At 40.7% G+C, this 27,129-nt stretch overlaps 2 protein-coding genes and 1 long non-coding RNA gene across 8 annotated transcripts in view; 1 reads left to right on the forward strand and 2 right to left on the reverse strand.

Moving 5' to 3' along the window:
- Window positions 1–5,052: 5,052 nt before the first annotated feature.
- Window positions 5,053–7,985, reverse strand: LOC126985712 (ufm1-specific protease 1-like). 3 transcript variants are annotated; one of them, XM_050840883.1, is made up of 5 exons: window positions 7,720–7,985; window positions 6,813–6,969; window positions 6,353–6,541; window positions 5,727–5,936; window positions 5,053–5,224 (listed from the first exon to the last, which is right to left on the reverse strand). In XM_050840883.1, the coding sequence occupies exons 2-5, from the start codon at window positions 6,957–6,959 to the stop codon at window positions 5,078–5,080; spliced, it is 693 nt and encodes a 230-aa protein (XP_050696840.1). In that variant the 5' UTR covers window positions 6,960–6,969; window positions 7,720–7,985; the 3' UTR covers window positions 5,053–5,077. The 3 variants fall into 3 exon arrangements, with proteins under 3 accessions (XP_050696840.1, XP_050696839.1, XP_050696841.1); XM_050840882.1 differs by having other exon boundaries at window positions 7,732–7,984; XM_050840884.1 differs by lacking the exon at window positions 7,720–7,985 and adding an exon at window positions 7,459–7,608.
- Window positions 7,986–9,489: 1,504 nt separating this feature from the next.
- The window catches only part of LOC126985714 (uncharacterized), a 65,468-nt gene continuing 47,828 nt past the window's right edge, over window positions 9,490–27,129 (forward strand). The window contains exons 1-5 of one of the 4 annotated variants that reach the window (XR_007738981.1): window positions 9,490–13,010; window positions 13,110–13,208; window positions 13,308–14,571; window positions 20,041–20,206; window positions 20,394–20,541. This is a non-coding gene — a long non-coding RNA (uncharacterized LOC126985714). Of the gene's footprint in view, window positions 13,011–13,054; window positions 14,572–20,040; window positions 20,207–20,393; window positions 20,542–27,129 lie in introns of those variants that run through there. The other 3 variants (XR_007738980.1, XR_007738979.1, XR_007738982.1) reach the window with 3 other exon arrangements.
- On the reverse strand, window positions 13,399–22,843 carry LOC126985713 (protein amalgam-like). The gene is made up of 10 exons (XM_050840886.1): window positions 22,605–22,843; window positions 21,460–21,533; window positions 20,415–20,564; window positions 20,033–20,176; window positions 18,693–18,833; window positions 17,269–17,515; window positions 16,336–16,463; window positions 15,443–15,713; window positions 14,837–14,963; window positions 13,399–14,238 (listed from the first exon to the last, which is right to left on the reverse strand). Exons 2-9 carry the CDS (start codon window positions 21,523–21,525, stop codon window positions 14,848–14,850), a joined length of 1,263 nt encoding a protein of 420 aa, XP_050696843.1. The 5' UTR covers window positions 21,526–21,533; window positions 22,605–22,843; the 3' UTR covers window positions 13,399–14,238; window positions 14,837–14,847.

A 27,129-nucleotide genomic window follows, 5' to 3' on the forward strand; every position in this document is an offset into this window, starting at 1 on the left:
TATTATTATTATTATTATTATTATTATTATTATCGCTATTGTTCTTTTTTTTCCTTCTATTCTTCCTTTGTTGCATTGTTCTTTGTTTGCTTGTTCGTTTGCCTTGAAAGATTCTATTGTTAAGAAAGAAGGAAAAAAAAAGAAAAAAAATATTGCAAGCATTTATTTTCATATATATCATTATGCGTGTAAAGGATTGCCATAATTATTATCATTATTATTATTTTTATCATTATTATTATTATTATTATTATTATTATTATTATTATTATTATTATTATTATTATTATTATTATTATTATTATCATCATCATCATTATTATTATCATGTCTATTGTTGTTGCTGTTTCCGTTTTCCCTTCATTACTTAATTGTTTGTTTGTTTACTTCGTCTCTTGTTTCCCATTTTCTTTATGATAAAAACGTTCTTATAATAAATGAAAGAAAACGGAGTGTTGTTGTAGCGAACTTTCTAACCGCAAAATGATGTGTGTTAAGTACTCTCTCTCTCTCTCTCTCTCTCTCTCTCTCTCTCTCTCTCTCTCTCTCTCTCTCTCTCTCCAGTTAAAAAGAGAGAGAGAGAGAGAGAGAGAGAGAGAGAGAGAGAGAGAGAGAGAGAGAGAGATAGGTGGGGGTGAGTGGAAGTGTCAGTAATGTGTGTGTGTGTGTGTGTGTGTGTGTACTGTTATAAGGAAGCGGGTTTAGCAAGTTTTATTTGTTTGATATTTGTTTGTTTGTTTCTTTTTTTATTAATTTTTACTTCGTCCTATTCTTCATTCTTTCTTTTTTTTTCAATTCTTTTTTTCTTTCTTCTTTTCTTATGAATCGTTTAGCTGTTAATTTATTTTTACGGTTATTTGACCTCTCTTTCCTTCTCTCTCTCTCTCTCTCTCTCTCTCTCTCTCTCTCTCTCTCTCTCTTCAGGTTCACTTGTTCTTTAAAGCGGTAAGAGAGAGAGAGAGAGAGAGAGAGAGAGAGGGGAGGAAGGGGAAATGTAGAGAAGACACTGACCTCAAATCTCTCTCTCTCTCTCTCTCTCTCTCTCTCTCTCTCTCTCTCTCTCCAGTTGCGGTTTTATATTCTCGTTTCCAAAGGTCATGAATGTTTGACAAGCACACACACACACACACACACACACACACACACACACACACACACACACACACACGGAAGAAAACAACCCAAGATAATTATTAGTATTCTGTGTAAAAGAAAGTAGAGAAAGAGGAGGAGAAGGAGAAGGAAGAGGAGGATAAGTAGGAGGAGGAGGAGAAGGAGGAGAAAAAGACTCTATACTACTTGGACAGTGGCCAGTACGTCTTTCTCTTCTTCCTCCTTCTCCTCCTCATCCTCTCCTCCTCCTCCATCTTCACACACACACACACACACACACACACACACACACACACACACACACTGACATATCTAGGGTAGGAAGACGAGAGAAAAGGAGGAAGAGGATGAGGAGGAGTAGGAGTAGGAGGAGGAAGACTAGATTCGCACTCCTTCCTACGTCCTCCTTTCCCTCCTCCTTTTCTCTATGCAAATACTGTTCTTAATCTCCTCCTCCTCCTCCTCCTCCTCCTCCTCTTTTTCCTCTTGTTTTGGTGCCCTTGCCCTTGACACCTGTGATTAATATGCAAGGTGTAGCCAGGTAGGTAGATAGGTTACGTAGGTATGTATTGATAGGTAGGTAGCAAGATATATGGACTCGTATTCTCAAATCTATCGTCGCCCTAACACACATATATGACAAGGCTTTCGGAGGCGTTGTGGGCATTTCCAGAGGTAGTTAATGACTCTGGTGGTAGTGTGACCCTTCTTCTGTACCATGAATGTGATAAAACCCCCATGAAAAAACGATTAATCTCCTTTTTGTGCTTTGGAAATAGTTGATGTGGGAGGTAGAAGCGTTTGAGAATACCGCCCTGTATATAAGGGAAGTGCAATCAATGATACTATGTTTATTTATCTATTTATCCATCTATTAACTCATTTTTCCTTCCTTCATTTCATTTCATAGGCTAAGGAAAGTGCAATCAATAATTCCATGTTTATTTGTCTATCTATCCATCAATTAACTCATTCTTTCCTTCATTCCATCTCATTCTCTTCGCTGACCTTACGAATAATGTCACTGATATCGAAATCTTTTAAAATCAAACCCTCAGGAATATCTCTACCGCTACTATTGCTCTCATCATCATTATCGTTGCTATCATCACTGTTCTTATTGACGTAGATGTTGCTGAGGATGTATAAAAGACTGTTGAAGAGTAGGAGAAGTAAGGATAGCCCAACGAGGGAGAAATTTCGACTTGACATCAGGGATTCACTATCGATATATTTTATGATTTTTCTCTCCAACCCTGCAGCTGCCAGAGTCCTCACCACATCCAGGGCATAGATGAGGAATGATTTATTACTTGTGTCGTCCGTTTCCCTCGTAAATGTCAAGTAATTCGGAGATAGAGAGGAATAAACAGGAAGGGAGTCGGAGGGGATAGCCAGAGGTGTGTCTATTTGTCTGGTAACGGTGTTTTGGTGTAAGTCAACAAGAGTTGCTAAGATTGTCTCATGTTTTTCGTTTTTCTCCTTTATTTTCTGTATTTTAGGACTGGTTTTAGGGTTAATGGTATTGGTAGGCTTTCTCGAACTGTAGTTATGGTGAATTAAGGGTGATGGTGAGTTGTAATGGGTAATTGTGTTAGTTATCCCGTTCCAGCGGTAGATATGGTGCGATGACGGTGATGATGATGATGATGATGATGGATTTCCAGCGGTAACTCCTCTAAATTCCTTCTCCTGCGGTGGTGATGGTGTCGGTGATGGTGATGATGGTGCTTGCCTCGCGCTCACCATCACGTCCGCTAACACCCAGTAAACTAACACAGCCCACGCGAAAAGTCTGCAAAAGATAAGAGAGGAAAAGTTAATACAAATGATATCTTATTTTGGTTTAGTTTTCATGAATCTGACTTGATTTTCGTGGTTGAATTTTAATAATCTCAGGTCACTGGAAGGTTAGATTTGGTAGTGGGTTGATATAGCTCTTTCTTAATCCATAATTGACTAAGAGAAGAATAAGGAAAGATAGAAAGGCATAAAATAACGGTAGAATAATAACAGAGAAAACCAGAAAGGTTACATTTGGCAGTGGTTTGATAACTTTCTTAACTCATAACTGGTTTTAAAGCTGAAGAATAAATAAGAAAAGGTTAGATTTGCTCTTCCTTAACCATTACACGACTGCTATTGCTCATCTATAAGCTCTTGCGCGCCATGATTTTGAAGATTTGTCTCTGGAAACATCAAACTGGGTGTAAATAGTCAATAATTATATATAAGTTACCCCTCCTCCACCGCTCCAAGTGATCAGGTGTGACCATTTTTCTGGCTACACTGGAGGCTGACAGGATGGGCCGCGAGAAAGCGTGGCACATTATTTTTCCTTTTATTTATCTTTTGAACCGCTTTACCGAGACCCACGAGCCAGGGGAGACGGAGGTGGAGCCGCAGGGGTGTTTGGTAGTACTAGGAAGCGCCGCCGTCATGTGGAAATGTGGTAAAAGTGGAAAAATTAAGGTGGCGGAGGTGTTGGTGGTGGAGAGAAAGGAGGAAGATGTTTTGCTGACTTGTATTTCCTTTTTAGTCTATTTTGAACCGCTTCAAATGATTGACTACTACTACTACTACTGCTACTACTGTTACTACTGCTACTACTGTTACTACTGCTACTACTACTACTACTACTACTACTGTTACTATGACTACAACTACTATTACTACTGTTACTACTACTACTTCTACTACTGTTACTACTGCTACTACTACTACTACTACTGTTACTACTACTACTACTACTACTACGGTTACTACTACTACTACTACTACTACTACTACGGTTACTACTACTACCACTACTACTGTCATTAGTGCTGCTATTTCTATATTTATTGCTATTTTCCTTATTTTGATTTATTTTTTGCAATTTTTTAACATTATTAATCTATTTAGTATATTCTAATTTTACATTTATTTGATTTTTACTCCTTTTATTTTATTTACCAGTGTATATAGCTTACCATTTATTTATTATTCAGCATATACTATTTTTAATACATACCGGTACTTATTAATTCCAAGGTAAGGTAGAGACTGAAAGGATATCTAAGTCACTTTAGCGCCTATTAACTGCCTTGTATCACTTATATTCTATGCACTGACCTCATGATGTATGCTGTATGCCTTCTCTTCTTTTAGCTGTTGTTGTTGTTGTTGTTTGGTTATATAATTATTTTTTGGTAGACCGTCTGTCTGTCTTTCCAGTTGTGGTGGTGATGGTGGTGGTGGGTTATATAATTCTTTTTTTGATAGTCTGTCTGTCTGTACGTCTTTCCGGTTGTGGTGGTGATGGTGGTGGTGGGTTATATAACTTTTTTGGTAGTCTGTCTGTCTGTCTTTCCGTTTCCTGGCTACCTATGTCTTAACACCACGAATGCAAGATATAGTCTGAGTATACCTTTGTGTGTGTGTGTGTGTGTGTGTGTGTGTGTGTGTATGGATGCGTGAACGTATAAGTGTTTTTTCCCCCGTTTTTCCCACCCTTCCTCTTTCTCCATCTTTCTTCCGCCTTCTCTTCCTCTGTCTCTCTCATTTTTTTCTTTATTATTTTATGTAAGTTGTCATTTTTCTCATACTGGATAAGCTGCTCTCTCTCTCTCTCTCTCTCTCTCTCTCTCTCTCTCTCTCTCTCTCTCTCTCTCTCTCTCTCTCTCCTTCAGTGCACCCGTTATCCTCACCTCTCTCTCATTATTTGCTCGCTCTCTCTTCCACTTCATGCCCTTCACCTCCTCCCTCCCTCTCTTCTTCTCTCCCTCCATCTCTTCTCTCCCTTTATCAACGTCTTCTTCCATCTTGATTCTCTTCTTTTGTCTTCCTCTTTCTTCCCTCTTTCCTAACTCTCTATCTTATTCTCTCCTTCCTTTACCCTTGAATCTTTCCAGGAATTAAAATGCGCAGAATTCAAGGAAGGAGAAAAAGTTTAAAGTCTTCCGGTAAGTCTTCATTTATTGGGTTAATGCGTAGTCTGGGCGGCGGAGAGTTGGGGCAGGCACAGGTTATAGAAAGTGGACTGATGGAAGTCGCTCAGAGGCTGCCATTTGACCCAGCCACTGACCTGAAGTGACCTGCCCTCTGTCGCTTGACCCCAGAAATGCGGGTCCTGAAAAAAAGATACTAGAGATAGATAGACAGACCTGTTAATTTATATAAAAAGATTGAAGGAGATAAGACTTGATAATAGATATATAGAAAATAGATAAAAGATTTGAAGATAGATAAAAGAGAAAGATAGAAAGAGATATAACACATGAAGTAGATATAGCTAAATAGATTGAGATAGAGAGATTAGACCTGAAAATAGACATATTGAGACAGATAAAGATATAGATAAAGATCTCTCTCTCTCTCTCTCTCTCTCTCTCTCTCTCTCTCTCTCTTCCACACTTCTTTACTATTCTTTTCCTCCTCTACACACTTATGATTCCCTTTAATTAAACAACATGCATCTTCTTTCCTTCTGTTTCTTTCCTCTCCATTTTCAATTAATTTACCATCATCTTCCTTTCTACACATTCGATCCATTGACTCCCTTAACAGTAACCAACAGCCATCCATTTTCCTTCCCTTTCTCTCTTTCTTTCACTCCTTCATCCTTTACTCACCACCACGAGTAGGTAAGCATCTTCTTCCCCTCTACACACGCCCATGATGCCCTTGGAAGACACGTCCGTCTCTCCGCCCATCATCACGGGGGCGCCTTTCCTCCTGAAGTGTTCCTCAAGGGTGCTCAGCTGTCCCTCGAGTTCCTCCCCTTTACCCAGGTGTAGGATCTTGCTGGGGATGTCATACAGGGTGTCCAGGACGTAGGAAACCTGGGGGAGTGGATTGATTATTTGATTAGTTGACTGATTTTTTTTTTTTTCCGTGTACCCCTATAGCGCCAGTAGGCTTTTCTTGAGGGGCCTAGATGGTAGTCGGCCCCAGCTCGTCATGGCGCAGGCAAGTGTTTATAATGGCGCCATCTTCTCTACGTTAATTGAATGATTGGTGTGTATTCTCAGACGCTTTTGGCTCTCACATCAACTATTTTCAAAGGTCTTAAAGGAGATTAGTCAGGTTCTATTACGTCTATTCACATTCATGGCGCAGAAGCCTTGTCAAACTATCGATAAGCTCATAAAACTACCCATGGAAACACCTACAACAACTCCTTACGAAACCCCTACCAAATGTGGATGTGTGAGCCCTGAATGTTTCAGAATAAAAACTATTTGATATCTTTTCTCACCTCCAAACTTCCAATCCACTGCCGGGAGCCTACGAAGCCGGCCTCCTTGTCGCCAATATCCACTAATATCTCCTGAATCCTTCTGTTAGTGGGCACGGGAGGCAGCTGAGATTCTTCCTTGACCCCCTGCAGTTGACCTCTGACCCATGAACACGCCGTCATGAGAGTCCTGTAGCCGCACCCCCATCCCTAGAGTAGGATATTTAGGAGGGTAGGAAGGAAGATGGTGGTGAGAAAGGAAGCGGGAATAGGTGGTAGGATTTTTGCTGTTGTTGTTTACGTGCTGCCTATAGAGCCTGTGAGGGTCTTCTTGGCGCAGGCGAATTTTATTTATAATGGCTGCCGTGATGTATGACTCTAAACTACGTAGAAATAAGATTGCGTCTAAGAAATACATTCACACATTGTTATTACGGTTACCATTCTTACTACTACTACTACTACTACTACTACTACTTACCCTGTCGTCAAAGCCATCGCAGCCGTAGTGGTAGTATAAATAGTCTCCCCTCACCAGCACCACCTCCTTAGCTCCTTCAGGTAACTCAAGCCCTTCGTGCACGTTGGACAGGAGGGAACCCACGTAGTCCTTCCCTCCGCCTACCATTGTGGAAAGACTGAAAGAGGAATAAATAGGAATAGGAATGAGGAATAGGAATTGATTAGGAGGGTTATTATTATTGCTTATTGTTTTGTATATGGTTAGTTAAGGCAATATTTATTAATTGGGGGAAGTAAAAGAAACGAGAAACGAGGAAAGGATCGAAGGAGTGGAAATTGATGTAGAAGAAAGCGAAGAATAAGAAAGGAAATGAAGACGAAAAAGAACAAAGAGAAAGGAAATTAATAAGACTAAGAAAAGGAAGGAGAAAAAGAGGAAGTTGGATTAGAATAAATAAAAAGGCAATAATATACACTAAAAATAAGTGCTGGAGGAATGAAGAGGAGGAGGAGAAATGAGGACTAGAAAGTAGGAAAGGAATGGGAAGTGAAGGAAAAGAAAGTTAGAAAGAGGAAGCGTGATAACAAGAGAAAGACAGAGAATAAGAACAAATGGAAGAAAAAAAGAACGAAAAAAAAACCCAACATATGGTGAATGGCAGTACTATTAAGGATCGTATTAAGACATTTCCTCGTCCATCAACACATATTTGACAAGGCTTTCGTAGGAGTTATGGGCATTTCCAGGAGTAGTTTTATGACCCTGGTGGTAGTGTGACCCTTCCTCTGTACCATGAACCTGAAGAGACAATCATAAGAACACGACTGAAATAGAAAAAGGTGATGAGAGAAGCGAATCTGTCTTGTAATACCGACCCATTTAAATCGAGCGCCTCCGTGGTCAAGTGGTCAGCGTGCCTACTTACGAATGCGCGTACCTGGGTTCGAATCCGGCGTACGTCCCACCCAGCTGTTCATCCTCCCTTCAGGCTGGGGGATAAATAGGGGTACCTGGGGACACCTGGGGGATTTAAGGTACACGTGGTAACCCGTATGTCCCCCTGGCCTTGTGTCCCCGGGTAATGGGGTCCCCTCCACCACAGGGTCCAGGGGTAGTATGACGGAGATGTGCACCGCCGCCACGCGAAGCTATTTACCTTTACCTACAAATCTAGGCCATCACCATCATCATCAGCAATAACACGATGACTTGTTTACATTCTGCATTTGCAACGGTGTTTAAAAAGACTTGACATACTTTTTATCAGTATTTCCCTAACCACACTTCTTGTCACCATCTTATCTGTTATTTAAAGGACTTAGAAGTAATTAAAAAAAAACCACCTCACGATAATAACAGGTAATAAGTTAATAAGAGACATAATTAACAGTAATGGTGGTGATGAGGGTGGTCGCTAATCGAAATCTTCACAATATCACTCAAATAAGGTAATATAGCGACTGTCTTAATGTAACTCACGTGTTTTTATAAAGTTTAGAGGTCTCCACGTCTTAATTCAACCTGTAATGTGTCTCTCTTAGCTGAAAATGGGTTAAAATCACGAAAATAATAAGATGTCTGGGCTCCTTGGCTATTACCTGTCTGTCTGTCTGTGCAAATTTGAAACGAAAGAAGGAAAGGAAAGCAGAAACCGAAGAGAAGAAGAAAAGGAGGAAGAGAAGAGAGGAAAACGAGGAAGAAATAAAGAGGCAACATATGTGAACTGAAAGACTGAGGAAGAGGAGAGAAAGAAGGACTGAAGAAGAAGAAATAAAGAGTAGAAAATTAGAACCATCACCTTGGGGTCGATTACTTATTAATTATTTCTTTACCTGGATCAGCTGAAAGTCCATCTTGTGAATGAGGTAGACTAAGGGAGAGAAAAAAGGACTGAAGAAGAAGAAATAAACAGTAGAAAATTAGAACCATCACCTGGGGCTCAATTACTTACTACTAATCTCTTTACCTGGGTCAGCTGAAAGTCCATCTTGTGAATGAGGTAGACTAAGGGAGAGAAAGAAGGACTGAAGAAGAAGAAATAAACAGTAGAAAGTTAGAACCATCACCTGGGGCTCGATTACTTACTAATTATTTCTTTACCTGGGTCAGCTGAAAGTCCATCTTGTGAATGAGGTAGACTAAGGGAGAGAAAGAAGGACTGAAGAAGAAGAAATAAACAGTAGAAAACTAGAACCATCACCTTGGGGTCGATTACTTACATTTCTGAAGTTGACTAAGACACCGCAGTCACTAATTCACCCTATTTGAGCACTCTGACTCACACTAGGCCCTTATACACCCTTACACTAGGCCGAAAGTCACTATACACCTCTAGACCTACCTCTCGTTAACAGGTGACAGGTGTACTGGAGGTGTGTCTTAGCAGCTTATCTGACAACTCTTTAAGCAGGAGAAATAGTTCGTTAGTGTTTTAATTTGTTTGGGTTATTTTGTTTTACCTTAGATGTCAGTAAGGTCTGTGAGGGATGGGGGACTGTGTGGGCACTCGGGGCTTGGGGGGGGTGGGGGGCGTGTCTTCCTGCAGAGGTGGACAGGTGATAGATGTCTCCGGAGATGACCTCTTTACCGTTTACCGTTGATGAAGTTTCACCGTATTAAATGTACTCTGCCACTGTCCTTTATTTCACAGTATGCATCCCACCCAGCTGTTCATCTGCCGTTTTGGGGTACGGGATAATGATAAACTGAGCCTTGGGTACAGACACATTTATTTGTAGACATCAGTACAAAACACAAGGATACATGACAGGGGTGAAGGGTGGGGGGCGGCGCACCCTTGGTCAGCCGGGCATGGTCACCAATCCGTAGACACCACGCCAATTTGGACTCACACCAGGCAGAAAAAATCACTGTTTACATTCCTGCCAATGTGCAGTTTGTGTAGACAAACAACTCCCGTTTCTGGACACACTGATAACAAGATCGGGAAGCACCGTAAAATTCAAAGTGTACAGGAAACCCACTAATAAAAACAACTTCATACACTACCTCGGCGCTCATAGCAAGAAAACAAAAACGGGTGTAATCATAGGCTTTTTCCTGAGAGCGCTACGAATCTTCAGCCCCGAATTCCTTTCAGAGGAATTAGAATATATAAGAAAAACTTTTACTAAGCTAGGCTACCCCAAAGGTCTTCTTTACATCGCAGAAGAAAAAGCTCGCAAGATCATCCACCGTAAACAACAAAATGACAACACAAGATACCTGGTGGTGCCGCACTCGGACCCGACAGACAACCTCAGGAGAACTCTATTCGGTACAAACATACAAGTTGTGACAACCCAATTTTTCCGAGCATTTTCCACCATGACACAAGCATCAAGAGAAGGGATGGCGTGTACGGACTGGTAAACATGTTACTCGATGAAGGGAGAGTTTGACATCAGGAGTGTGTGTTTATTAGGGAAGCTGCCACCTGTTTATACCTCTTTACATTTTTCATCGGGTTTAGTTTCTTTAGTTTTTTCGGTTATATTAAGTTACATTGAGAGTTTGACGTCGGTAGAGAGGCAAATGGTTTTCCTTTTATCTATTTTATACCAAGTTTTATCATTGTATCAAGTTATTTACAGTCTTATTTCTTTATCTGGGTAAGTTGAAAGTCCATCTCTTGAGTGATTCTTTGGTTACATTGTTACATCTGAGTCATTTAAATGGTTGTTAATATATGCTGCACTAAGTTTTTTTTTTCATTGTATCAAATTATTAGTTTTATCATTGTATCAAGTTATTTACAGTCTTATTGGGTCTTATTTCTTTATCTGGGGTCAGCTGAAAGTCCATCTTATGAATGATTTTGGTTACATTGTTACATCTGAGAGTCATTTAAATGGTTGTTAATATATGTTGCACTAAGTTTTTTCATTGTATCAAATTATTAACATTCTGTCTGATATTAAGATGAATACAAATGGTTTTCTCAAATATCTAGTGTACCAAGACTTTTCACAGTATGTATATTTAACAACTCATTTCTTTGCTATATTTTGACCTGGACCAAATAAGAATCCATCATTTGTTTGGTCGATAAATTACTGATTTAACCCGGTAGCTGCGGGGATCATGTTTCTTAAAGGCCCTTCCCTCTAAGCGAGAAAAATGAGAAAAAAATCATCACTCACGCAAACCACTTCATAATATATATCAACGCATTTGTGATCAGTTTATGCATCATCTATTTTGGGGGTTTATATCATAGCAAAAATTTGGCCCATCGCTGGTACACGGTAAAGCCACAGATTTGGCCCGTCGCTGCTACCGGGTTAAGAGAGGTATCTATTGTTAACCTCAGTATATGTATTTATTATTAGGGGAATAATTAATGGGTGTAAGTTTTTATTTCCATATCACACGTCTTTTCCCTTCTCCCTTTTTGTGTGTGATATGAAGGGCCACCAACCAAACATACACACACTCAGGAATGAACCACGGACACACACGGCATACAAAAAACAGGTTATATAGACACGAGGCGTATGGTGTAGACGTGGCGACCAGACCAATTAAGGCGATGTTGTTTTTGGTGCCATCTTGGAGCCTCCACTGAATTCTTGCTGCGTTATGCGGTGAAGCAAGTTAACCCGGTAGCAGCAGGGATCATGTTTCTTAATGGTCCCCCCAAGCGAGAATAATGAGAAAAAATCGCCCCTCATACAAACCATTTCATAATATGTATCAAAGCATTTGTGATCAGATTATGCATCATCTATTTTGGGGGGCTTATATCATGGCACAAATTTGGCCCATCGCTGCTACCGGGTTAAGGGGGGATTGCCTTAAAATGAAAACATATACATTAACTTATTCTTGAGGTAAATAAATAAGGGTTAGGATTTTGTTTTAAGTCAGGGAATGTTAATAGAGAGAAGAACAATGGTTTAATGGATGAGTTACTGAAAGAAAATGGGGTTAGGGTTGCCGGGGTTGAGATTAAAGGGGTGCTACTCTAAAATTAAGGAAAATGGGGTTAGGGTTGCCGGGGTGAAGATTTAAGGGGGGGCTACTCTAAAATTAAGGAAAATGGGGTTAGGGTTGCCGGGGTTGAGATTAAAGGGGGGGCTACTCTAAAATTAAGGAAAATGGGGTCACGGTTGCCGGGGTGAAGATTTAAGGGGGGCTACTCTAAAATTAAGGAAAATGGGGTCAGGGTTCAGCGACTTTGGTCAGGAGGAGAACCGGGGGGCAGCATGGCCCAAGCAAGTGTCATATATCATGGCAGCCACTATAAAAAAAATTCGCCTGTGCCACTAACAAGCTGGGCCATCCAAAGGGCCCCTCGAGAGAGCCTACTGGCACTAGACGCAGCACCTAAAGTATAAAAAAAAAGCATATGAGGGGACAGGTGTAAATGGCAGGTCACCCCATCTACACTCTACGCCTGACATGTGTTACACTCCACATAAAAAGCTACCACATTTAACCGCAGCACACTCGCCATGGCTTCATCTAAGGAGTTGCATATTTGGAAGAGTATGTACAGTTATAGTGAGTTGGTTAGCCGGGGAAGGACAGACTCGCCCCGGCACAGAATTCAATAAGAAAACGACTCATTACGTTATATCATTTACAGCGGTCATAGGTGTTTATTTCCTTGTATTAATACCTTGCTTTCTCTTGTTATGAATCTCCATCTCTCCATTTTCCTCCTTCTCATCCTCTTTCTTCCTCTTCTCTTATTCAATCTCCATTCTCGATTCTCCAGTTTTCCATCTCCTTTTCCTTCTCTTTCTTTTTCTTCTCAGTGTTTTCTTTCCTCCTTCTTCTCCTCTCCTTCTCTCCTTGTCTCCTCCTCCTCCATTTCCTTTTCTTCTTCTCCCTTCACTATCTCCTCTTCCTCACCATTTACAGCACTCACAAACCTTCATTAAGTCCTTCTCCCTCACTTGGTTAATATTATTTTTATAGTGGGTGTGAAAATGACCTCCAGACATAACATATATACCATTTACAACAGAGACATTCATTCGTTTATAATATCTTTCTTTCCTCCTCATTCTCTTATAATATCACTCACAACGGTAATATTTTTTGAAGGGTAACTGTACAAGACTCATCACAAGCAGGAGGAGGGCAGGTCAGCAGTGTCACAAGTCAGGCGTTAATATGTACAAAAATTAAGAGGGAAGTTAAGTTAACCCGTCCGCTGTGATTGGCATGGATTTGGCCTTCACTGGTAGCCTGGTAACACACTCCCAGGTCTTTCTCTGCCTCTGTGGTGGATAGTGGAGTGTTTCCCATGCGGTATTGGTGTGCTGGATATCCCTTCACTGGTAGCCTGGTAACATACACTCCCAGGTCTTTCTCTGCCTCTGTGGTGGATAGTGGAGTGTTTCCCATGTGGTATTGGTGTGCTGGATATCCCTTCACTGGTAGCCTGGTAACATATACTCCCAGGTCTTTCTCTGCCTCTGTGGTGGATAGGGGAGTGTTTCCCATGTGGTATTGGTGTGCTGGATATCCCTTCACTGGTAGCCTGGTAACATACACTCCCAGGTCTTTCTCTGCCTCTGTGGTGGATAGTGGAGTGTTTCCCATGTGGTATTGGTGTGCTGGATATCCCTTCACTGGTAGCCTGGTAACATACACTCCCAGGTCTTTCTCTGCCTCTGTGGTGGATAGTGGAGTGTTTCCCATGTGGTATTGGTGTGCTGGATATCCCTTCACTGGTCGCCTGGTAACATACACTCCCAGGTCTTTCTCTGCCTCTGTGGTGGATAGTGGAGTGTTTCCCATGTGGTATTGGTGTGCTGGATATCCCTTCACTGGTAGCCTGGTAACATACACTCCCAGGTCTTTCTCTGCCTCTGTGGTGGATAGTGGAGTGTTTCCCATGTGGTATTGGTGTGCTGGATATCCCTTCACTGGTAGCCTGGTAACATACACTCCCAGGTCTTTCTCTGCCTCTGTGGTGGATAGTGGAGTGTTTCCCATGTGGTGTTGGTGCAGGACTTTACATTTTTCTTCATTGAATTGTAGCAGCCACTTTTTGTTCCTTTCCTGTAGCTTGGTGATGTCTTCTGGTAGGAAATCCGCAGTCAAGGGGTTAAGCGCACACGCCCCACATCAAAGAGTAGAGACTTGCGTTACCTGCCAACACGTACCTTTAGTCAAGTACGCATTGCAGTAACAATCTCTCCCCTAACGTCTTCACTATACATATCAACTTCAGATAATTAAAACTGTAAATACATAGATGAATTAACGCAGAATTAGATTTAAGCCATGTTGCCCTGTCTCCTGGTATTCTTTTATCCTGCTTAGCTTTTTTCATGTTTAATTTATATGTTCCTCTATTCATTTTCAGAAGGAAGAGAGTGAGGAAGATGAGAATGACGAGGATGAGACGGAGAAGGATGCCTGACTTGGGAGAACACAGGCCTCGGGAAATGACTTGCTTCTCGGGGTTTAGAAATGACTTTGTATCCTGAAAGAGAAAAGAAAAAGAAGAGTATCAGTTAACGTCGCTGCACTCATACATAAGAAGCAGAGGAGGACCAGCAAAGTAACAGAAGAAGAACAAGAAGAAGGAGAAAGAAAAGAAGAAAAAGGAGAACAGGAAAAGGGAAAATGAAGAACATGAACATCGCTGCACTCAAAGTTATACATAAGAAGCAGAGGAAGACCAGCAAAGTAACAGAAGAAGAAGAAAAAGGAGGAAAAGAAGAACAAGAAGAAGGAAAAAACAAAGAAGAACAAAAAAAGGGAAAATGAAGAACTTGAACAAGAAGCAGATTATCCATGACCCCCAAAATATGAGGTGAGATTAAATTCCTTTCCCTGTCGGTCAAGAAAGAGAGACCCAACATATGCAAGCTAGGAGAGAGAGAGAGAGAGAGAGAGAGAGAGAGAGAGAGATGATAACAATAACCAACATAATTAAGTCATCCCATTTCTCTTAGTCCATATCATCACACCATTAATTAAAAAAAGGGCGATAAATGTAAACTTGTTCGGAGTCTTTCTTAACCCGATTATGGAGAGCGAGAGGGCAAGAGGGAGGGAAGGAGGGAGGGAGCACTCGCCTATATTAGCCTTAGGAGCACACAGCAGCATGAATGGCAGCCACAACCAGCAATAGGGTGAAGGGCAGGAAGGGCGCGCTGGGGAAGACACGGCCGCACCCACTGGCGGACCGACCCACCGCCACCTCTGGAAAAAAAATTATACATTATCATTGGCCTTATCTGGACTAATTGGGAACAAGGTTATGTCATACCTCGGTTTACGAGCTTAATTCGTTCCGGAATTTCACATGCAAACCAGAAAACTCGTAAACCAAAACGAACGCACACTGTACTGCTCAAAACACAAAGGTTGCACACTGGAGCCCAAACGTTAGGGTGCTGCCTCTGCAAGTGTACAACGCATACTGAGACCCCATTCCCATTATTTTCCACTCTGAGCACTCGTTTTGCAGCGAACAAAGGGAACGCACACTCCGCTCGTAAACCAAGGCATTTTTAGTGATTTATTTTGCTCGTATATCAAAACACTCGTAAAGTAAGGCACTTATAAACCAAGGTGTTATTGTACAAACTCCATGTCGTGTGCTGAAAAAATAAAAGGAATGGAGAATGGGGAAAATTTTTAGATTATACGGTATTTCCAAACTCCACCTCTCCACTCACCCCTCCGCGTATTGAAGTGGAAGACCCCAGACTTGGCCGACCACCCGTATTTATTTTCCACCGCCACCGTTGCCTCGTAGTCCGTCGCAGGCCATAGATCCTTCAGCGCGTGGCTCATGTGGTACAGTGTGGAGGAGGAAGAGGAGGAGGAGAAGGAGAAGGAGGAGGAGGAGGAGGAGTGTGGGTTGTTCGGGGCTGTGCTGGGTTGTGTTAGTCCTTGCGCTGTCTGGAGGCGAGGAATCCACTCTCTCGGGAATGGACTCTCGGCCCCCTGGTGGAAAAATAGGGTGTTAGTTTATAGGTTTTGGTGTTACTTGGTTGATTTTTGGTGCTTATGGGTTGATTCTTGTGTTATTTGGTTGATTTTTGGTTAATTCTGGTGTTATTTGGTTGATTTTTGGTGTTTTTTTGTAGATTTTGGGGCTTTTTGGTTGATTTTTGGTGCTTTTTGGTTGATTTTGGTGTTATTTGCTTGATTTTGGTGTTATTTGGCTGATTTTGGTATTATTTGGTTGATTTTTGTTGTTTTTTGGTTGCTTTTTGGTGTTTTTTGGTAGATTTTGTTGTTACTTGGTTGATTTTGGTGTTATTTGGTTGATTTTGGTGTTATTTGGTTGATTTTTGGTGTTTTTTGGTTGATTTTGGTGTTATCTGGTTGATTTTGGTGCTATTTCATTCATATTTGGAGTTTTTTGGTTGATTTTTGGTATTATTTGGTTGACTTTTGGTGCTTATTGGTTGATTTTGGTGCTATTTGGTTGATTTTGGTGCTATTTCATTCATTATTAGTGTTGTGAGAAGAGATTCTTTACATACTTTATTATTACATTTTTCTCTGGTTCCTTCCTTTAATAAATTTTTTTCTCTGAAATATTTCAATGTTTTTCTCTCACCTGGCGCGGCCGGTACTCAACGCGATACATGACGATGGGGGAGGTGCTCTCGACCTCCCAGGTGAGGGTGTAGGACGTCTCCTCGCCCCCTGCAGGACTGCTGGTCATCCTCGGCTCCTTTGGTAGGCCTAGGGGATATGGGCAATAGAGGGGGTTAAGGAGGAGGAAGACGAGAAGAAGAAAGATCATAAAAGATGAAAGAGAAGTAGGAGAAGTTTTGCTCTTTTGAGCAAATTCCCATGCAGCACTTTTCCCATTTATTGACTTGTTCAAACCACGAGGTTTGTGTGCGTCCCCTCGGCCTCCTCCACTCAGGGCTGTGTCTAACAGAGCCAACCCCACGAGCAGGGTTGGCTTCAGGGCGCTGTGCCACATGCCCTTATAGCTGAAGTTGGTGTTCACAGGCTATGCAGATAATAGGCATAGAATCAGTCTCACAGAGTAATTGGCAGCTTGATGCAAAGCCATTCCAGCAATATCCTATAATTCTGATCAGGCACTGATCACCAAAGGCACCAGTCTGGTCCTCACGTAACTGCCAATTTGACATGAGTTCATTCCAGCGACACCCCAAGATTCTGCGATGAATTTCGTAATGGTGGAAAGATGTCAATGACACATAGTCTAAACTCAACCTAACTTAACACCACCTTATACCAACCTAACCCAACCTAACTTAACATCCTGCGCCTGTGTCTTATTGGATTATGTTCTGTTGTTTGATGAGCTTGGATAGGCTGGCGCATTGGTTGGTGAGACCTTTCGGTTCTTTGCCTGATGGTTTGCTCTAGCATGGCTCATAGGGAAACGTCATCCAGGTAAGAAATCACCATATACCTACCTTACCCAACCTAACTTAACACCACCTTATACCAACCTCACCCAACTTAACCTAACCTAACCTAACCCAATAACCACACCACCACAACCCACCTGACAAGCTAAGCCGACTCTCCCCTTTCCCTAACGAGTTCTCGGCCACGCAGGTATAGTCCCCAAAGTCCTCCTCCTCTATGGGGCTGATGGTGAGGGTGTGGTGGTGGAGGGAGTGGTGGGAGCTGAGGCGGGGGTCAGGCTGGAGGGGGCTGCCATCCCTCTTCCAGCTGACCTCAGGGGTGGGCCGCCCATGGACCACACACACCAACTGGGCTTCGTCTCCCTCGGCTAGGTGGAGGAGTGCCTGAAAGTGGAGGAGTGGATGAGGAGGTGGAGGAAAGAGGGAGGAGAGAGTGAGAGAGAAAATGGAGACATGGAGAAAAAGAGAAAGAAAAAGAGTGAATGAGAAAAAGAGAGTAAAAGAATGAGAGAGAAAGAGGAATTAAGTGAATGAGAAAAGGGAGAAAAAAGAAAAGAAGGAAAAGTTAGAGACAGTAAGAAGGAGAAAGAAGGAAAAAGAAGGAAAAGTTAGAGAATGAATAAGAAAAAGGAGAAATAAGGAAAAGAATGAGAAAAGGGAATGGAGTAAGGAAGAGAAAGAGAAAAAGAAAGAAATAGTGAAAGAATGAGAGAAAGGGAATGAAGGAGTAAGAAATAATAAAGCAAGAGAGAGAGAGAGAGAGAGAGAGAGAGAGAGAGAGAGAGAGAGAGAGAGAGAGAGAGAGAGAGAGAGAGAGATACCATATGATAGCCTACCCCCAAAAAACAAAACATAACAAAAAACAGAAACCATTTGATAGCCTACCCCCAAAAAACAAAACATAACAAAAAACAGAAACCATATGATAGCCTACCCCCAAAAAACAAAACATAACAAAAAACAGAAACCATTTGATAACCTACCCCCAAAAAACAAAACATAACAAAAAACAGAAACCATATGATAGCCTACCCCCGAAAACAAAACATAACAAAAAACAGAAACCATTTGATAACCTACCCCCAAAAAACAAAACATAACAAAAAACAGAAACCATTTGATAACCTACCCCCAAAAAACAAAACATAACAAAAAACAGAAACCATATGATAGCCTACCCCCAAAAACAAAACATAACAAAAAACAGAAACCATTTGATAGCCTACCCCCAAAAAACAAAACATAACAAAAAACAGAAACCATTTGATAGCCTACCCCCGAAAACAAAACATAACAAAAAACAGAAACCATTTGATAGCCTACCCCCGAAAACAAAACATAACAAAAAACAGAAACCATATGATAGCCTACCCCCGAAAACAAAACATAACAAAAAACAGAAACCATATGATAGCCTACCCCCGAAAACAAAACATAACAAAAAACAGAAACCATATGATAGCCTACCCCCGAAAACAAAACATAACAAAAAACAGAAACCATATGATAGCCTACCCCCGAAAACAAAACATAACAAAAATCAAAGACATCCACATCATACCTGCTTGGTGGAGACTTGGGGCGGGTACTCCACATCTATTTTCATGGTGGCGGATGAGGGAGCGCCTACTCCGTTTGAGGCCGTGCAGATGTAGGTCCCCTCCACATGCCGATCCACCTTGCCTAGGCTAATGCTGCGGCCCTGGGGTGGAGTGGGTGGAAGGGGGGGAGAGGAAGGTGATTAAGGGGGGGGGGTATAGGTGGTGGGCACGAGAGTAACTGATCACCATTGCAACAGGATCAATATCGGGTTGGAGGTTGTTGGTATTGTCTGTAAAACAACTTGTCGGGGAATTTAATTGTCCGCTCTATTGCTGCACCTCAGAACTGCACAAGTGGATTGGGATTTCGACAGGGGGGGAGGGGAGGTTGTGGTTGCTTTTTTGGGGGGGAAGGGGGAGGGAATTGTTTTTTGTGTATTTCTGATTTTTTATGAATGATATTGTGGTGTTGTACTTGTAATGTATATCTTTATTAATATGTATCTGCTATGCTGTAGTCGATAAACCATCTATCTATCTATCTATCTATCTGTGAGGAGGGGTGGGGTGGGGGTTGGAAAGTCTGTCCATTCCTATTCTTTTTCTTTCTTTCAATTTTCCTATTTTTTTATTTTCCTATTTTCCAACTTATTTTCCTTTCCTTTTTTTCCTCTACCTTTTCTCTCCTTATTCCTCATGGGCCGGAAAGTCTGTCTATTCCTATTCCTTTTCTTCCTTTCAATTTTCCTATTTTCCAACTTATTTTCCTTTCCTTTTCTTCCTCTACCTTTTCTCTCCTTATTCCTCTCGGGCCGGAAAGTCTGTCTATTCCTATTCCTTTTCTTCCTTTCAATTTTCCTATTTTTTTATTTTCCTATTTTCCAACTTATTTCCCTTTAATTTTCTTCCTCTACCTTTTCTCTCCTTATTCCTCATGGGCCGGAAAGTCTGTCTATTCCTATTCCTTTTCTTCCTTTCAATTTTCCTATTTTTTTATTTTCCTATTTTCCAACTTATTTCCCTTTCCTTTTCTTCCTCTACCTTTTCTCTCCTTATTCCTCATGGGCCGGAAAGTCTGTCTATTCCTATTCCTTCCTTTCAATTTTCCTATTTTTTTATTTTCCTATTTTCCAACTTATTTTCCCTTCCTTTTCTTCCTCTACCTTTTCTCTCCATATTCCTCTCGGGCCGTGTGCATACAACTATAGCATCTAATCCAACCAGGTAATTTGATATAAGTAGCTAAGAATATAGATAGATAACAAAATGAACCGGTAAGAACAAAGTAATAATCTAATCAAGTAATAAAGTTAATATCATCAGGTCGACCAAACACTCATATCATCCTGTCCCTGGTCACCTCCTCAGCTTGTGCCCCTGAAGGAAGGCGCCCCTGCTGCCTGCTCCAACTGATGGCGGCCGGGGGGTTGCCATCCGCCTGACACTCCAGCCTGACGGGGACGCCCTGGGTGACACGCTGCACGGCTGGGCTCATGCGACGCACCTGTGGGCCGAGGAACACCCAGGGGAGGAGGTGAGGAAGGGGAAGAACGATGTGTGTTGAGTTATAGGGAATATAATAGGTTAGGTTGATTCTAGTCTTTGGTTGTGAAAGAGTTGAGATGCTACTTCTATTTCTATTTTTCACCCCCCATTACTAGTTTTCAACCCCACTCCCATTTCTCACTCCCAAGACTCACCCACCCCTTTCTCATTCTCAGCTCCATCCCCCGAATACTCACCGTGGCCGGGTATTGGACGTCAAGAGTGTGGGTGACCTCAATGGCTGGTGAGGACTCAATGCGACAGACGTACCGCCCAGCGTGACTCCGTTTGACGCCCTGAAGGATGAAGGAGTCCCCGCTCTTGGTAAGCCTTTTGGAGTTCTTGAGCTGTGAAGAGGAGTAGTAGTAGTAGTAGCAGTAGTAGTAGTAGTAGTAGTAGTAGTAGTAGTAGTAGTAGTGGTATAAGACAAAACAGAGAAACAGGATAGTATAGATATAATTGGTTAAGAAAAACGGAGGAAAAGGATAGCACAGGGATGAAGGAATGAAGATACCAGTCAACTCTTGCATTAATAAATTGGACAGAACATTTTTCTTGGTTGAAGGAGGAGGAGGAGGAGGAGGAGGAGGATTGAAGACAGGAGAGGAAAGAAAAGAAAAGAAGGGAATGAAGATGCTAGTCAACTCTTGGAGGAGGAGGAGGAAGAACGAAGAGAGGGATATTGAAGAAAGCATGTGGAAAGGAGGAAAAGAAAAGAGAGGAATGAAGATGCTAGTCAACTCTTGCATTAGTAAATTGGACAGAACATTTCTCTTGGTTGAAGGAGGAGGAGGAGGAGGAGGAGGAAGAAGGAAGAGAGGGATATTGAAGAAAGCATGTAGAAAGGAGGAAAAGAAAAGAGAGGAATGAAGATACCAGTCAACTCTTGCATTAGTAAATTGGACAGAACATTTTTCTTGGTTGAAGGAGGAGGAGGAGGAGGAGGAAGAAAGAGAAGAGGGATATTGAAGACAGCATGTAGAAAGGAGGAAAAGAAAAGAGAGGAATGAAGATATCAGTCAACTCTTGCATTAGTAAATTGGACAGAACATTTCTCATGGTTGAAAGAGGAGGAGGAGGAGGAGGAGGAGGAGGAGGAAGGAGAAAAAGGAAATTAAAGAAAGGATGTGGAAAGGAGGAGGAGAGAAGGAAAGAGAGAGAAAAAAAGAGTAGAGAAGATATATACATTTTAAACACTATCTATCAATCTATCCATTCATCTATCTATCTATCAATACTTACGTTCATCTCCCCCACAAAGAGCATCCGATGTTCTCCGTTGGCCAGAACACGTTTGAACATGAGCATGAAAGCACCTGGTCAATTAGAAGACAGGTGAGAGATTGACTTAGAGCAGGTAATCCTCCTATAACTTAACCTGACCTGACCTGACCTGACCTTACCTAAGCTAATTTAAGCACATCCTAATCTGCTTTTACCTATCCTTAATATCCTAACCTAACTTAACCTGACCTGACCTGACCTGACCTGACCTGACCTGACCTGACCTGACCTGACCTGACCTAATTGAAGCACAGCCTAATCTCCTTTTACTTATCCTTAATATCCTAACCTAACTTGACCTGACCTGACCTGACCTGACCTGACCTGACCTAAACTAATTGAACCACATCCTAATCTGCTTTTACTTATCCTTAAATATCCTAACATATCCTAACCTAACTTATCTCTCCTAACCCAACCATAACTTCACACTGAGACATGCTTCTACCTCGCCCCTCCAATTCTAATCCCCGTTCTTTAACAGCGTCAAAAATAAATGAAACATGCTTTACCACTAGACAGACACAGTAAATTCACCCACAAATTAATACTGAAACATGCTTCCTCCCCCTCCCCCCTCACAATACTTACTCCCCCCCCCTTTCACAAACACTATAAAATATCCACTGAAACATGCTTCACCAATAGAAAAAAACACACAATCACAACTCAACTCTGAAACATTGTTATCAACCCTTCAAAATTAAAATATATTCATAAAAAAGTAAGCATAAATGAAACATGCTTCACTATTAAAAAAAAAAAAAGCCACCTAAAATTTAATACTGAAACGCGAAATGTGGTTAGTGGATTTATTACGTATATCAGAGAGAGAGAGAGAGAGAGAGAGAGAGAGAGAGAGAGAGAGAGAGAGAGAGAGAGAGAGAGAGAGAAAATGTTACACTGGTGGCAGCGGTGGGATACAGAGAGAGAGAGAGAGAGAGAGAGAGAGAGAGAGAGAGAATATTACACTGGTGGCAGCGGTGGGATACATACAGAGAGAGAGAGAGAGAGAGAGAGAGAGAGAGAGAGAGAGAGTCTTGATCCCTCTTCCACCTAATGAAACCCCACAAAAAAAAAATACAAATTGAAACATGCCTTACCTTTGTTCTCCACCTGGCACGGGAAGGTTATGTCCCCTCCCACCTCCACCGTGAAGTCCTGCCCGCTGGAGCTGAAACTCGGAGGGATTTCAAGCACTTCCTCCTCGTACTCCTGTTCCTCCTCCTCCTCCTCCACCTCCTCTCTTCCTCCGCCTCCTCCTCCTCCTCCTCTTCCTCCTCCTCCTCCTTCCCCAGTTGTTAGGTTTCCGAGTTCATCAGTGGAGGGGCGTTTGGACCGAGCTGTTAAGAGAGAGAGAGAGAGAGAGAGAGAGAGAGAGATTGTGGTTAGTTGATTTATTAAGTATCTCAGAGAGAGAGAGAGAGAGAGAGATTGTAGTTTGTCGATTTATTTCGTATTTTATATATCAGGAGAGAGAGAGAGAGAGAGAGAATGGCTCATTAGCTCAGTCAGGGAGTTTGGAGACGCTTCACTGCTTCACTGAAACTTAACAATGAAACTTAATTGATTAGAGTTTAAAATAAGTCTAGTTTTATTGAGAGAGAGAGAGAGAGAGAGAGAGAGAGAGAGAGAGAGAGAGACTTCCACTTTAACATCCTGGCAAGTTTCTCATCATTATTATTATTATTATTATTATTATTATTATTATTATTATTATTATTATTATTATTATTGTTTTTCTTCGTATATAGAGAAATTAAAAGGTTGACAAATGGATGAATACACACACACACACACACACACACACACACACACACACACACACACACACACACACACACACACACACGCACACGAGTAGTGATTGATACAGAGGAAGAGAGAGAAAAAAAATATTGAACGAAAACTCTTTGGTATTTAAATTTGTTTCAGAGAGAGAGAGAGAGAGAGAGAGAGAGAGAGAGAGATTGATGAACATATAAACGGATAAACAAATAAAGAAAATGAAGAGATATATAGAGAAACATGAAGATACCACATACACTCTCTCTCTCTCTCTCTCTCTCTCTCTCTCTCTCTCATCGGTTTAGCGCCTTAAAAGAAAAAAAAATCGTGTGTAAATAATTTTTTCTCGACTCGATCATTTCAGATTTCTGCCCAAGCGTTGAGAGAGAGAGAGAGAGAGAGAGAGTATTCCTTCTTTTCCTCCTCCTCCTCCTGATACTCTTCCTTTTTCTCCTCCTCCTCCTCCTCCTCCTCCTCCTTCTGTTCTTCCTTCTTTTCCATCTTCCTCTTCCTCCTATTCTTTATTTTCTTCATTCCTCTTCTACTACTACTACTACTACTACTACTACTACTGATTCTAAACTTGCAGGAGAAAAGAAGAAAAAAATATGCAGCTAAACTATGTGTGTGTGTGTGTGTGTACGTGTTTGTGTGTGTGTGTGTGTGTGAGAGAGAGAGAGACAGGAACACACACACACACACACACACACACACACACACACACACACACACACACACACACACACTGGTTTACGATATTTTTACCTACACAGACTTTCCGAAAAAAAAAGAAAAAAAAAGGACAAATATTGAACGAATGTGTATGTATATATATATATATTTTTTTTAGTGTTTCGGAGTAAAAGATAAATTGAGTTCAAACCGATTCGCAGCATTTTGGAAGCCCTGTATAACGAGAGAGAGAGAGAGAGAGAGAGAGAGAGAGAGAGATTATGGAAGAGAATAGTGAGACGTATTGAGAGAAGGAAGATAGGAAAAGAAGGAAAGGAAGGAGGAAGAGGAGGAGGAGGAGGAGGAAGAAGAAGAAAATACCAAGTCAAAAGAAAAGAGGAAAAGGAAGAAAAAAACAAGAAATAAAGGAAGAAGAAAGGAAAAAAAAGAAAAAGAAAGGAAAAAATATTAAAAAAACGAAGAAGAGAGAGAGAGAGAGAGAGAGAGAGAGAGAGAGAGAGAGAGAGAGAGAGATCGTAACACTGGTGGCAGCGGTGGGATACAGAGAGAGAGAGAGAGAGAGAGAGAGAGAGAGAGAGAGAGAGAGAGAGAGAGAGAGAGAGGAGCAAAACAAACACTGGGAGAGAGAGAAAAAAAAAAACAATGACTGGAAGTAAAAAGCGGAAGAAAGATAACAGAGAGAGAGAGAGAGAGAGAGAGAGAGAGAGAGAGAGTGAAGGGAAACCGATGGATTTTTCTCTTCCGATGAAACTAATTTCAAAAGGGAAAGAAAAACAAAACAATATATCGCGAAAAGAAAAAAAAAGAAAATCTATTGCTTTATTTCCTTCCTCTATTTTCCTATTTATGTCCTTTTCTTCCTTTTCTTTTTTTCTTCCACCACTTCTTTTTTTTTCTTTAATTCCTCCTTTTCTTCCTTTCAATTCTCCTTAATTTTTTTTTCATATTTTCCCCCATTATTTTCCTTTCCTTTTCTCTTTATTCCTCCTTTTCTTCCTCTCATTTTTCCTATTTTTTTATTTTCCTATTTTCCATCTTCCTCTTTTCTTTTCTTCCTCTGCCTTTTCTCTCCTTATTCTTCCTATTCTTTCTTTCTTTTTTCTTTTTATTTCCTTCTTTATTTTCCATTTTTCTTCCTCTTCCTAAATTTCCTCTTTTCCTCATTTTTTCCTTTCGTTCTTTTCTTTTCATAATTTTCTCCTCCTTCCCATATTTTCTCATTTTTTGTTTTTCTTCTTTTTTATTCTTTTTAAAATATTTCTTCTTCCTCTTCCTTCTTCTTCCTCCTTCCTTTCTCCTATCCTTCAATACTTCCCTCTCATCCTTCCTCATTCCTTCCTTCTGTCCCTCCCTCCCTGTCCCTTCATGTCCCTCCCTTCCTTCCTTCCTTCTTTCCTTCCTTCCTTCCTTCCTTCCTTCCTTCCTCCATTGACGCAGCGTGAGGTTAACCTGCATATTTACCTCAGGGCATGAAGGAATAGGAGGAGGCGGAAGAGGAGGAGGAGGAGGAGGAGGAGGAGGAGAGGGAGAGTGTCAAGGTTGAAGGTAGAGATTGTGGGAACGGAGAAAGAGAGAGAGAGAGAGAGAGAGAGAGAGAGAGAGAGAGATGCAAATAAATATGAAAACAAAAACAAATAAAAAAAAAAAATATAAAAGACGTAATAATTTATGGACGAGAGAGAGAGAGAGAGAGAGAGAGAGAGAGAGAGAGAAAAAAAATCGTAACACTGGTGGCAGCGGTGGGATACAGAGAGAGAGAGAGAAATCGTAACACTGGTGGCAGCGGTGGGATACAGAGAGAGAGAAATCGTAACACTGGTGGCAGCGGTGGGATACAGAGAGAGAGAGAGAGAGCGAGAGAGAGAGAGAAACCCGTTTTTCGCACACCTGCACGCAATAATTAATTAAACACAACGCTTACCTGGCTCATCCCACGACAGGTGTGCGGGAGAAAATTCGCACCCAATCATCTCTCTCTCTCTCTCTCTCTCGTTTAAAAAATATTACATCTTATATATTTTTTTGTGGTTTTGTTTGTTTTTCTTTTTTTTTCTTATTATATGTTGTTTTTATTATTAGCGTTTCTTTCTTTTTCTTTATCTTTCTTTTTTTCTTTCTTCCCTTCATTGTTTGTTTGTTTATTTCTCCTTTTCTTTCTTTCTATTTTTCCTTTTCTTTCCTTCTTTCTTTTTTTCTTTCTTTCTCGTTCAAAAAATATTACACGCTCATTATATTTTCTTTTCTTTTCTTTTTTCTTACTGTCAATCTTTACCTCGAGTTTTCTTCACTAAAACAAAAATAAATAACTAAGTAAATAAATATGTACTTCCTTTTGCTTCTTTATTATTCGAGAAAGAAAGAAAAAGATGAAGGAAAAGGATGAAAAAGAATACCTCAAAATATACTCGTGTCAAATTTTCTTCCTTGTTCTTTTTTTCTTTCCCATCGTCTTAAAATATTTTCCCGCCTTTCTCTTTTCCACACAATATTTTTTTTATCTTTTCTTCTCCCTGACGTGGTAATATATTATCTCTCTCTCTCTCTCTCTCTCTCTCTCTCTCTCTCTCTCTCTCTCTCTCTCTCTCTCTCTCTCATCTTTATTTTCCTTCCTTCCTTCCTTTCTTCCTTCCTCTTCTCTTAACACCTTCGTATATATATTTTTTTCTTTTTCCTTTCTTTCTCCTTTTTATTCATTTTTTATTTGTTTATTTACTTTTCTCAATATTTTCCTTTCATTTTTTTCATTTTCTTTTCTTTGATCTATATATTTTTCTTTTTCCTTCTTTTTTTTATTTTTCTAAACATCATGATATATTTTCCTTCTGATTTTCTTTATGTTCCTTAATCTTTTTCTTCCATATTTTTGTCCTTTTCATATTTTCCTTTATCAATATTTTTTCATTTTCTCTTCCTTTTTCGTCTTTCTTAATAGCCTAATATATTTCTTCTCTCTTTCCTCCTTTTCTTCACCCTCTTAAATATTTTCTGTTTTTCTTCATTCTTTCTTCCATATTTTGTTCTTTTCATATTTTCCTTTATATATTTTCTTCCTTTTTCTTCCTTTTTCCTCTTTGCAAACAGCCTAATTTATTTCTTCTCTCTTTCTTCCTTTTCTTCACTCTTCTAAATATTTTCTCTTTTTTCTTC

This window comes from Eriocheir sinensis, chromosome 60, assembly GCF_024679095.1.
Source record: "Eriocheir sinensis breed Jianghai 21 chromosome 60, ASM2467909v1, whole genome shotgun sequence".
Classification (NCBI taxonomy): Eukaryota; Metazoa; Arthropoda; class Malacostraca; order Decapoda; family Varunidae; genus Eriocheir; species Eriocheir sinensis.